Consider the following 13,788-nt stretch of genomic DNA (forward strand, 5'->3'; position numbering starts at 1 on the left):
GGAATGACTACCCACTCTAGTATTCTTGCCTGGAGAATTTCATGGACCAGAGGAGCCTGGAGGGCTACAGTACATGGGGTCACAAGGAGTTGGACACAACTGAGCAACTTTCACCTTCAAGTACTGGAGGGTTCTAGGAAGATGGAGAGTAGGGAGCACCAGGAATCTATCTCTCCACCTAGACAATAAATGCAATGCCAGATTCTGTTTGATATAACTTTTGGGGAAACTCTGGAGTCTTCTGAAAGCTCAAAACTTCCAAGGGAAGGCTTGTATATTAAATTGTGGTTAATTTCAGCTCTTAGCACAGTAGCAGCTGTTCACATGTACCCAAAGCAGCTTGTGCACAGCCTGTGAAAAGGACTCTTTTCTTCAAATATCGGAGATCTGTTTTCTAATGAATGATTACTGCTTCTGATAACAAAGGTGGAGACAAAGAGGGCAAAGCCATTACTGTTTCATCTCCCCACAACTATTGCAAGCTTCTCCCCTTTTTATTCAGGTGGCCTCTAGGGAATGTAAAGAGCAAGTACCCTTTTCCTCTTCCCTTAATATTTCTTATTTCCACTTAGGAGCCAGACACTGAAGACCAGAATATACAAAAGCAATTGCATATTTTGAGGAAATTAGAAAGTAACCACCTATGTGCACAGGCTTAGAAACAACATCAAAGACCATAAGATTACAACTCAGGCTGGTCCTTGGCACAAAAACAGCTTTCAACAATCAAAAACAAAAGCAATACCAACAAGAACAAAAACTCAGCAAACCCTGGGGACCGGATAGATTCTGATTTCTAAAGTTGCCACATTATTAGATTAAAACATCCAGTTTTCAACAACAAAAAAATCACAAGGTATACAAAGATACATGAAAGTACAGCCCATTCAAAGGAAAAAATGAATCAACAGAAACTGTCCCTGGAGGAAAAAAACTGATGGCAGATATACTGGACAAAGACTTTAAAACAACTGTCTTCAAGACGCTCAAAAAACTAAAGGAAGCTATAGTGAAAGTCAAGAAAATGATGAGTGAACAACATGGAAATACCAAAAAAGAAACATAAAACCTAAAAATAAACCCTAGGCCCCAAATCCTAGAGCTGAAAAGTATAATAAGTGAAATGAAAAAAAGAAATCACTAGATGGATTAAACAACAGATTTGAGCAGGCAGAAGACAGAATCAGCAAACTTAAAAGACAGGACAATGCAAATAACTGAGCCTGAGAAACAGAAAGAAAAAAGTTTGAAGAAAAGTGAAAAATAAGATCATCACCAGAAACTTTGGAAGCCAGAAAGTACTGGGCAGATATATTTAAACTGATAAAAAAGAAAACAAATGTCAATCGAGAATCTTACATCTGGCAAAACTATTTTTTAAAAGTGAGGGAAAAATTAAGACATTGCGAAAGAAATAAAAGCAAAGGGAGTTCATCGCCACTAAACCTGCCCTGCAAGAATTAGTCAAGGCAGTCCTGCAGGGTGAAATAAACAGTAATTTTAAGTCATGTGAAAAAATAAAGATCTCAATAAAGGTAAATGCATGGATATTTATAAAAGCTAGTAATATGGTAACAATAATTTCTACTTCCACTTTTTGTTTTCTGCATAATTTTAGAAACTAATACATTTAAAAGAACAATTGGTCAAAAAGGTAGTATCACTGTGACTTTGATATGTAACTCTCATTTTCAAATTTAAGAAATTGCATTTAAAAGAATTATTAATTTATATTTTTGGGCAAACAGTGTATAAAGATGCAATTTTATGATATTAACAATCAAAAGGGGTGAGGATGGAACTATGAAGTAGCAGAGGTTTTGTACATTACTGAAGTTAAGCTGGTAGAAATTCAGTTAAAAGTATTATAACTTTAGGGTGCTAAAGGTAATCCCCCATGGCAACCAGAATAAAAACAGCTATAAGAAATAGCTGTAGGATATATACAAAAGAAAATAAGAAAGAAATTTAAATATTCCACTATGAAAAATAAACACAAAACAGTAATACAGGAAATGAGGAACAAAAGCTCTAGGGCATATAGAAAACAAAGAGCACAATGACAGAAGCCACTCCTTATCAGTAACTACTTTAAATGTAAATGAATTAAACTCTCCAAGCAAAAGAGATTGACAGAATGGATAAAAACACATGAACCAAGTACAAGCTATCACATGAAACTTATTTAAAAGTAAGTAAAACCAAAGACACAAATAGATTAAAAGATATTTTATACAAATAGTAACCAAAAGAGAGCAGGGGTGGCTATACTAATGTCAGACAAAACAGACTTTAAATCAAAGAGTTTACAATAGACAAATGACATTATATACTAACCAGAGGTTCAAGAAAATAAAACAATAATTATATAAACATATATGCATCTAATAGCAAACCATCAAAATACATGAAACAAATAGTGAAGATATTAGGAAGAAATAGACAGTTCTACAAGAATAATTGAAGACTTCAATACCCCACTCTCAATCAGAAAGTAAGGAAAGAAACTGAGAATTCAACACAATAGACCAACTAGATCTAGCAGAACACTTTACTCAACAACAACAGTATCTGTGTTCTCAAGTATACATGGGATATTTTCTAGAGTAGACTAAATGTTATGCCACAAATTAAGTCTCAATAGATTTAGTTCTTTTCAGTTTTGAAGAATATTCATTTATTTGGCTGCACCGGGTCTTAGTTGTGGCACATGGATCTTCAATCTTCATTGTGCATGCAGGACCCTTTAGTTACAGCATGTGAACTCTTAGTGGCAGCATGTGGGATCTAGTTCCCTGACCAGGGATCAAACCTGAGCACCCTGCATTGGGAGCATGGAGTCTTAGACACTGGACCACTAGGGAAATCGCTAGTCTCAGCAGATTTAATAAGACAGGCATCATAGTATACTCTCTGACACAACAGGGGAATTTAGAAATCAATAACACAAGTAAAACTGAAAAATTCACAAATTTGCGGAAATTAAAAAGCACACTATAACAACCCAATGGGTCAAAAAGAAATCACAATAGAAATTAGGAAATATTTAAGAGATGAATGGAAATGAAAACATAAGATAAAACTTATTAGACAAAGAAAGCAGTGCTAAAGGGAAACTTATAGCCAGCCATATATGCTTACACTAAAAAGCAAGAAAGATGTCAAATCAACAATCTAACATTACAACTTAAGGAACTAGGAAAAGAAGAACACATTAAACCCAAATCTAGCAGATGGAAGTAAATAGTACAGATTAGAGTGGAAATAACAAAATAAAGAATGGAAAAACAATAAAAAAAAATCAACAGTTTTTTGAAAAGGTCAACAAAATTGACAACTTTTAGCTAGATGGATTAAGAAGAAAGAGAGAAGACTCAAATTACTAAAATCAGAAATGAAAGTGAAGACATTAGTATTAATTCTAAGCATTACACAGATACCAAAGAAAGACAAAGTCACTATTTTTTTTTAAATTAAAATAGTTAAAAAGTGGCGGCGGTGGGGGGCAGACGGGGGAGAAAGAGAGAAAAGAAAAAACTACAGACCGTTATCCCTTACAAACAGTGAAGCAAAAATCCTGAACAAAATACTAGCAAACTGAATTCAACAGTATTTAATGGATTATACACCATGATTCAGTCCTAGGAAGCAAAGATGGTTCAACATACCAAAATCCACCAATGTAATATATCACAGTAAGAGAATAAAAGAGGAAAACCACATTGTCATTACAATCGACACAGAGAAATCATTTGATAAAATTTATAACACTTTTTCATGATAAAAACACCTTAGAAGCCAGGAGTAGAAAAAATTACCTCAACATAATAAAAGCCGTATATGAAAAGCCCATAGTGAAAGTTATACCCAATGGTTAAAAACTAAAAGCTTTTCCTTTAAGATCAAGAATAAGGCAAAGATGCTCACTTTTGCCAGTTCCATTCATCACAACATTCTAAGTTCTAACCAGAAAATTAGATAAGAAAGACAAATAAAAGGCATTCAAATTTGGAAAGGAAGCAATAAAAGTACCTCTACTTATAGATGACATGATCTTATATACAAAAACCATGAAGATTCCATACACACAACAACAGCAACAAAAAAACTTTTAATAAACGAATTCAGGAAAGTAGCAGGGAGAAAGCAATGGCACCCCACTCTAGTACTTTTGTCTGGAAAATCCCATGGATGGAGGAGCCTGGTAGGCTACAGTCCATGGGGTCGCTAAGAGTCAGACACGACTAAGCGACTTCACTTTCACTCTTCACTTTCATGCATTGGAGAAGGAAATGGCAACCCTCTCCAGTGTTCTTGCCTGGAGAATCCCAGGGATGGGGAGCCTAGTGGGCTGCTGTCTTTGGGGTCACACAGAGTCGGACACGACTGAAGCGACTTAGCAGCAGCAGCAGCAGCAGCAGGTAGAGTCAACATTAAAATACTGCATTCCTATTTAATGACAATGAACAAGCTAAAAAGGAAATTAGTAAAACAATCCCATTTACAATAGCACCAAAAAAAGAGTACTTCAGAATTAACCAAGCAGGTAAAAGACTTGAACAGTGAAAACCACAAAACACTGATGAAAGAAATTAAAGAAGACATAAATAAATGGAAACACGACCTATGTTTATGAATTGGAGACAATATATTTTTTTAATTTATTTATTTTAATTGGAGGTTAATTACTTTGGAGACTTAATATATTAAGATGCTAATACTACCCTAAACCATCTACAGATTTAGTGAAATTCCCATAAAATTCCCAAGGATAGATTTTGCAGAAGTTGAACAACTCACCCTAAAATTCATATGGAATCTCAAGAGATTCGGAATAGCTAAAACAACCTTGAAAGCTGAAGGACTCACACTTTCTGACCTCAAAACTTACTAAACTATAAAACTACAGTAATCAAAATTGCATGGTACTGGCATCAACATAAACATATAGACCAGTGAGATAGAATAGAAAGCTCAGAAGTAAACCTCCATATCTGAAAATCTGTTCAACTGGTTTTCAAAAATTGTGCCAACATCACTGAATGGGAATAGGGCGGTCATTTCAACCAACGATTCTGGGGAAACTGGATATCCACATGCAAAAGATTAAAATTGGACCCTTTCCTAAAACTATTTACAAAAACGAATTCAAGATAATCAAAGATCTGAATATAAGACCTAAAACTATGATACTCTTACATGAAAACACAGGGCAAAACTTCATAACATTGCACCTGGCAATTTCTTGGAATAGAACACAAAAGGCAACAAAAGAAAAAACAGACAAAAGGACTTTATGAAAATTTCTAAGTTTTGTACATCAAAAGACACTATGACTAGGGTTTTAAAAAAGAACCTATGGAATGGAAGAAAATATTTGTAAATTGTCTGATGAGAGATTAATATCCAGAATACAGTAAGGACTCTTAAAACTCAACAACCAACAAAAAATCCAATTCAAATCTAGGCAAAAGACTTGAATAGACATTTCTCCAAATAAGATATACAGACGGCCAAATAGCACAGGACAAAATGCTCAGCATCACTAATCAAGGAAATGCAAATCAAAACTACAATAAGATACCATCTCACATCCATTAGGATGGCCACTGTCAAAGAGAAAATAACAAGTGTTGGTGAGGATGTGGAGAAATTGGAACTTCTCTACAGTATTGATGGGAATGTAAAATGGTATAGCCACTGTGGAAAACAGTATGGTGGTTCCTCAAAACAAAGGGCAAAGGGAGAAGAGGGCATCAGAGACACTTGGACAGCATCACCGATGCAATGGACATGAACTTGGGCAAACTCCAGGAGATGGTGAGGGACAGGGAGGCCTGGTGTGCTGCAGTTCATGGGGTTGCAAAGAGTCGGACACAACTGGGCGACTGAACAACAGCGGCAGCAATTTCACTTATGGGTATATACCCAAAAGAACTGAAAACAGAGTCTCAAAGAGATCTGTACATGCATATTCACAGCAGCATTATTCACAATAGCTAAAGCATGGAAGCCAACCAAGAATCCATCAAGAGATGAATGAATAAGCAATATGTGGTATGTTTACATACAACAGAATATTATTCAGTCCTAAAATGTAAGGAAACTCTGACATATACTATAATATGGATGAACCTTAAGGACATTATGCTAAGCAAAATAAACTAGTCACTAAGAGACAAATACTGAAGGATTCCACCTATATGATATACTTAGTCAAAATCATAGAAACAGAAAGTACTTACTGTCTTCTTTTCTGTTTGAAAAATGTCCTCCAAAAGAAAGCTATGCATTATGTGAGTCCAACTTTGGGAATTTTCAGAATGTTATTTACCTCACAAAAAGCAAAAATCAACTTTTATACTTTTTGTCTGTAAAATATGTTGTTACAACTGATTATTAAGGTACTAAGAAAGCGAGTAACTAATGTTACCTTCCAACAACTTCCTTATGGATATTTTTCCAAGAGTCCTTGTCTGAATCACTTCCTAACTTAGGGTCTAGACTCTTCAGAGCAACACCAGCAACATTTACTCCACTCCATAAAGGCACTAAAAGAAATAAATCTCATAAGGAACCGTTCTTCCCAATACTTCAGTTGTTTAAGTGCAGTGGATTTTTTTTACCCAGGTGTTGGCTTTATCATATTTTATTAATTTATACATATATGGTAAGTTTAGTGTGGTTTTTAAGAATAAAGTTAGGTTCCTACCTTACACCATATATAAAAATAAGTTTCAAATAGACAAAAGAGAGAAATGTAAAAACTAAAATTATAAAGTATCATAAAATATGCAGTAGAATTTATTTGTAATTTGTGGTAAGGAGGCATGTTAAAGCAAGATACAAATATAGAATACACAAAGAAAATAATCTATAAGAAATTACAAAATATTATAAGAGGGCAAAGAGCAATAAATTAATATCATACTATTAAACCATACAGAGTTTTTAAAAAAATAAAATCATGGAATATTAAATGGGAGAAATTAAAACATATCTGGAAAATTATTTTTAATGATTATTGTCTTTTAAGCTAAGACAATAACAGAAGCCAAAAGGTGCCAAATTAAGGCACTGGTCAAAAAACTGTGTTTAAATCAAATAAAAAATACTTATTATACTATGACCATTGAAGTATGAAGAAAAGAGAAGTACTTACTTATTAAATGTTTTGAACAAATGGATGATTGAATAAAAGAATAAATGGTGCCTATTCTCAATGGATCTACTGGCATTATGGAAAGAAGACTGATACACATCACAGAATTAGAGAGCATTATAAGCATGAAGTTCTAATTGTGTAGCAGAGATTAAATGTTTAAGTTAGGAAAAGAGCCAAGACATATGACCTAAGTAATAGTTTAAATCACACATTAAAAATTTTTATTTCTGTGTAAAGTCAGGGAAAAACAAATCTCAAGAGTCACAAAGTAGATTAATGGTTGCCTGTGGTTAGGGCAGGGCGTGAGTGCAGGAATGGGAGTTCTTGGGGGTGATGCAAATTTTCTACTATTAGACTGTGGTGATGGTTGCACAACTTTGTGAATAAAAATGCAGTGAATTACACACTTTAAATGGGTAAAATTTATGAGATGTGTATTATATCTTAATAATTCTGTCCTTAAAACCACAATGAAAGTGCTCCAGACCAAAAAAAAAAAATTGAATTTTAAAATAGCTATATGCTCTATGCACTATTTTGTGTGAGGTAGCTAAATCAATGCCACAAAAGACTGAAAGTTAAGGAAAACAAACAGTAAAATGCCAACACTTTAAGGACAATAAGCATTATTAAAGATGAGAAGTGCGATTATATAATTGTAATGAGTTTACACTTACCACTAGAATCACCATGTTCACCAATAATCCAACCATGGCAGCTGGAGGGATGTACACCTAACTTCTGTCCAATTAGGTAACGGAAACGGGCAGAGTCTAGATTACAACCACTTCCAATTACACGAGTTGCAGGTAAACCACTTAACTTCCAGACAACGTATGTCAAAATATCCACTAGGAAGAAAAATTTCTTGTTAGAGAAAGATTCATAGTAACTTCTTCTTACAATTTGATTTTCTGAATAGACAGATCAATTGACTTAGAGTCAAATATAGATTCATTAGAGTTCAAAATGAAGCAAGTCAACAAAGAAAAAAAGATAATCTCTCAGATGGGTTTTAAAAGATTAAATGATTCACCATCAGAATTTTAAAATGAAAGATTCTTTTTTGAAATAACATATATGCCTCTGTATATTTAATGATCGGTGAATGATCTCTTTAAGATCACCTAGATTTTTCCTCTCCATCACCACGGCCTCATGTAAACTATCAGAGTCTCCTACTTAGAATAAAGCCACACGCATGCTTAGGATTGTATGCAGGTGTGTGCATGCTCAGGAAAAACAAGAGAAGATTGTAAACTTTAGCTCTGTCTAATCATGAGGTTCTATGAAAGCAGGAAGTAAAGGCAAAGGCACAGTTATAAACTGCCTGGCTAAGTATTGAAGGCATGCCCCAACTTGTACACAGAGCCCTGCAGCAAAGACTGGGAGGTATCTTTTGGTTCCAAGAATTTAAGGAAAGTTTTGTCCAATCAATGGCAGATCACTAAACAGATGAAACACAGACTTCTGGGTCCACATATAAGAAAAAACACAGACTTCACAGAATTAACTCATAAAAGTCACAAAACAAACAACAAGCTGATGCAGAGCAAACGCTGAGAAGAAAGAATTTCATTTACAGAGTTTCCCTATTGTACTTTTTTAATGTTCAAGTTTCAACAAATTATGAGGCATGAAACAAAATAAGGAAATACATGTCATACAAACAGAAAAAAACATCAACAGGAACTGTCCCTGAGAAAGCCCAGGCATTAAACAACTACCCTGTCTTCAAGTCCACTGATTCTTCCTTCTGCTTTCTCACTCTGCTATTGAGTCCCTCCAGTTAATGTTCATTTAACTTTTTAGCTTCAGAATTTCTATTCTTTTTAAAAAAATAATATTTATCTATTTAGTAATATTCACCATTTGGTGAGAGATCAGACTAATTATTTCCTTTAGTTCTTTAGACATGCTTTGTTTTAGTTCGTTAACCACAGTTAAAATAGTTCATTTAAAATATCTGATAAATCTCTATTCAGTTACTCTGGCTAGAATTTCTAGCATGATGCTAAACAGAAGTGGCAAAAGCAAGTCTCATTGCCTCATTCCTGGTCTTAGAAGTAAAATCATTCAGTCTAGTACCATAAAGTATAAGGCTAGCTGGGGTTTTTTCATAAATATTTTTTTATGAGGTTGAAGAAAATTCCTTTCATTCATGGGTTAGTAAATTATTTTTTAAAATCATAATTCAGTGTGGAATTTTGTTTACTGCCTTATCTGCATCTATTAGCCTTTTATCATTATATAATACTCTGGTCTGCAACAATAATTTTTGTGTTAAAGTCTAATTTATGTGATATCAGTATAGCAACTCCAGCTCTCTTTTAGCTCCTATTTGTATGCAATATCTTTTTCCATCATTTTATTTTCACTTTACTGTCTTTTTATTCTCTTTTGAATAAAATATTTTTTTCAATTTTTATTAGAGTATTCTGTGTGTGTGCTCAGTCCTGTCCAACTCTTTGCAAGCCCATGGACTGTAGCCTACACCAGGCTCCTTCTGTCCATGGAATTTTCCAGGCAATAACACTGGAGTGGGTTGCGATTCCCTTCTCTAGGGGATTTTCCTGACCCAGGGATTGAATCTGTTTCTCGTGTCTCCTACACTGGCAGGCAGATTCTTTACCACTCCACCACCTGGGAAGCCCCTTTTTGGAGTATAGCTGATTTACAATGTTTTGTCAGTTTCAGGTACACAGCAAAGTGAATCGGTTATACCTATATCCACTCCTGGTAGATCACTAAACAGATGAAACAGACTTCTGTGTCCATGTATAATAAAGAATACAGACTTGATAGAATTAACTCATAAAAGTCACACAAAACAATATATATATATGTACATATATCCACTCTTTTTAAGATTCTTTTCCTATATAGGCCATTATGGAGTACTGATTAGAGCTCCCTGTGCCATACATTAGTGCTTATTAGTTGTCTATTTTATGTGTAGTAGTGTGCATACATAAATTCCAATCTCCCAATTTATCCTTCCCTCCCCGTCCCCTGGTAAACCGTAAGTTTGTTTTCTACATCCGTGACTATACTTGTTTTGTAAATAAGTTCATCTGTATATGATATGTTCATCTGTATATGATAAGTTCACAGCATATGATAGGCTTCCCTGGTGGCTCAGTGGTAAAGAATCCAGCTGCCAGTGCAGGAGACATGGGTTTGATCCCTAGGTTGGGAAGATCCCCTACAGAAGGAAATAGCAACCCACTCCTTTATTCTTACCTGGGAAATCCCATGGACAGAGAAGCCTGGCAGGCTACAGTCCAAGAGGTCACACAAGAGCTGGACACAACTTAGTGACTAAACAACAATGCATAAAATTTACATGTCAATTATATACCAATAATTCTGGGAAAAACAAAAGTATTGTGTACTTTGGATGGGTGTGGTTTATCATCATAAATTTGCTAAATGACATTGTTTTAAAAAGAAAAAAAAAAAAGAAATGGTATGGAAAGATCAGTTTTCGTTCCAATATCAAAGAAAGGCAATGCCAAAGAATATTCATACTACTGCACAATTGCACTCATCTTACACGCTAGCAAAATACTCAAAATTCTCCAAGCCAGGCTTCAACAAGTACATGAACCATGAACTTCCAGATGTTCTAGCTGGATTCAGAAAAGGCAGAGGAACCAGGGATCAAATTGCCAACATCCACTGAATCATTGAAAAATCGAGAGTTCCAGAAAAACATCTACTTTTGATTTATTGACTATGCCAAAGCCTTTGACTGTGTGGATCACAACAAACTGTGGAAAATTCTTAAAGAGATGGGAATATCAGACCACCTGACCTGTCTCCTGGGAAATCTGTACGCAGGTCAAGAAGCAACAGTTAGCACTGTACATGGAACAACAAGACGGGTTCCAAATCGGAAAAGGAGTACGTCAAGGCTGTATATTGTCACCCTGCTTATTTAATTTACATGCAGAGTATATCATGCGAAATGCCGGGTTAGATGAAGCACAAGCTGGAATCAAGATTTCCGGGAGAAATATCAAGAACCTCAGATACGCAGATGACACCAACCTTAAGGCAGAAAGCGAAGAAGAACTAAAGAGCCTCTTGATGAAAATGAAAGAGGAGAGTAAAAAGGCTGGCTTAAAACTCAACATTAGGAAAACTAAGATCATGGCATCCGGTCCCATCACTTCATGGCAGATAGATGGGGAAACAATGCAAACAGTGAGAGACCTTATTATTTGGGGCTCCAAAATCACTGCAGATGGTGATTGCAGCCATGAAATTAAAAGATGCTTGCTTCTTAGAAGAAAAGTTATGACCAACCTAGATAGCATATTAAAAAGCAGAGACATTACTTTGCCAACAAAGGTCTGTCTAGGCAAAGCTATGGTTTTTCCAGTAGTCATGTATGGATGTGAAAGTTGGACTATAAAAAAAGCTGAGTGCTAAAGAATTGATGCTTTTGAACTGTGGTGTTGGAGAAGACTCTTGAGAGTTCCTTGGACTGCAAGGAGATCCAACCAGTCCATCCCAAGGAAATCAGTCCTGAATATTCATTGGAAGGACTGATGCTGAAGTTGAACCTCCAATACTTTGGCCACCTGATGTGAAGAACTGACTCATTGGAAAAGACCCTTGATGCTGGGAAGATTGAAGGCAGGAGGAAAAGGGGACGAAAGAAGATGAGATGGTTGGATACCATCACTGATGCGATAGACTTGAGTTTGAGTAAGCTCTGGGAGTTGCTGACAGATAGGGAGGCCTGGCGTACTACAGTCCGTGGGGTCGCAAAGAGTTGGACATGACTGAGTAACTGAACTGAATGGAAATATCATCCTTATGCAGTTAAAGGGAATAGAAAAGACTCACCTGGATTTGAAACAATAAGCATCTTACAGTCAGGACTATTTTGGACTATGGCAGGAATGACTGACTTCATGATATCCACATTACGCTGGACCAGGTTAAGGCGACTTTCTCCCTCTTGCTGCCGTGCACCTGCTGTAATAATAACTAATTTGGAATTTGCAGATACAGTGTAATCTAAAGAAAGAAACAAAAGATCAAGACTGCCATGATCTCTGTGCCTTAATTCTTTAAAAGTCTATTGTATGGTGATGGTATTAAAGTACTTCACTACTGTCATGGCTCACACTTCCAAATGAACAGATTTTCCACACACTAGTGTTATCTTAGTCACGTCTGACTCTTTGGGATCCTATGGACTATAGCTTGCCAGGCTCCTTTGTTCATGGAATCCTCCAGGCAAGAATACTAGAGTTGGTAGCCAATCCCTTCTCCAGGAGATCTTTCTGACGCAGGGATCAAATCTGCATATCTTGAATCATAGGTGGATTCTTTACTGTTTGAGCCACCAGGGAAGCCATGAAATTAAAAGACGTTTGCTCCTTGGAAGAAAAGTTATGACAAACCTAGACAATGTATTAAAAAGCAGACACATCACTTTGCTGACAAAGGTCCTTATAGTCAAAGCTAGGGTTTTTCCAGTAGTCATGTTCTGATGTGAGAGTTGGACCATGAAGGCTGAGCCTTGACGAATTGATCCTTTAGAACTGTGGTGTTGGAGAAGACTCTTGAGAGTCCTTTTGAAAGCAAGGAGATCAAACCAGTCAATCCTAAAGGAAATTAACCCTGAATATTCATTGGAAGGACTGATGCTGAAGCTGAAGCTCCAATACACTGGTCACCTGATTATTAAGAGCTGACTCATTGGAAAAGACCCTGACGCTCAGAAAAATTGAGGGCAGGAGGAGAATAGGGTGACAGAGGATGAGACAGTTGGAAGGCATCACTGACTCAATGGACATGGGTTTGAGCAAACTCAGGGAAATGGTGAAGAACAGGGAAGCCTGGCATGCTTGAGCCTGCTCATGGTGTCCATGAGGTTGCAAAGAGTGGGACACAACTGAGTGACTGAACAACAGTGTTACCCAGTATAACCTGAAGGAAATCTTGTCACTAATGATTTACCAATGTTCACATGATTTAAAAAAACAAAATAATAGAACCTACCATCCCTTTTAGCCCACATTTCTATTTTTTATTAAAGCCTGAGGCAATGCAACTCAACTCTCTGGATTCTTAGAAATACCATATGAATCAGAGGTTTAGAATTCTGAGAATTTATGTGTGTTTGAGGATTCAAAGAGTGAGAATGTATAACGATTATTGTGAGGGGCTATGCTTAAGATCATAAAAAAGTTCTTCATTCACATAAGAAAATTAACCTTCTAAATCTGATGACCAGTTGTAAAATATTTCACTTATAAAGCCCAACAACACGATGTTCAGTATCCCATATTGGACTTTTTAAAAAAGTATTATAGGACTTCCTTGGTGGTCCAGTGGTTAAGAATCTGCATTCCTTGGGCTGCCACCCACGTCCCTTGGGGCTGTGCACCCACCACATAGGGACTAGGGTCCGGTGCAGAGAGTGCTTCATCCTGGAACACAGTGTACAGCCCAGAAAGGAGGTTGCCCCCTCCCCTGACACGCACAGCATGGTTTCTGGGAACCTGGTGCTAAACCATTCCTAGAGGACCTGCTTCTGGGTCTGGGTTTCATACGTAGCAGAGTGGCTCCCTTACAGCAATCTACTGAAAGTCAGACCTCCA

The 13,788-nt window shown here is 36.3% G+C and overlaps 1 protein-coding gene across 5 annotated transcripts in view; it reads right to left on the reverse strand.

Annotated features, from left to right (window-relative positions):
• The window catches only part of LOC109554479 (L-lactate dehydrogenase C chain), a 33,019-nt gene that overhangs the window by 9,310 nt on the left and 9,921 nt on the right, over positions 1 to 13,788 (reverse strand). For 3 of the 5 annotated variants that reach the window (XM_070783076.1, XM_019954998.2, XM_070783079.1), the window contains exons 4-6: positions 12,023 to 12,196; positions 7,843 to 8,016; positions 6,434 to 6,551 (exon numbers count right to left, since the gene is read on the reverse strand). In XM_070783076.1, coding sequence (XP_070639177.1) covers positions 6,434 to 6,551; positions 7,843 to 8,016; positions 12,023 to 12,196 — 466 coding nt within the window. The remainder of the gene's footprint in view (positions 1 to 6,433; positions 6,552 to 7,842; positions 8,017 to 12,022; positions 12,197 to 13,788) is intronic. The other 2 variants (XM_070783077.1, XM_070783078.1) reach the window with 2 other exon arrangements.

Source organism: Bos indicus, chromosome 29 (genome assembly GCF_029378745.1).
Source record: "Bos indicus isolate NIAB-ARS_2022 breed Sahiwal x Tharparkar chromosome 29, NIAB-ARS_B.indTharparkar_mat_pri_1.0, whole genome shotgun sequence".
Classification (NCBI taxonomy): Eukaryota; Metazoa; Chordata; class Mammalia; order Artiodactyla; family Bovidae; genus Bos; species Bos indicus.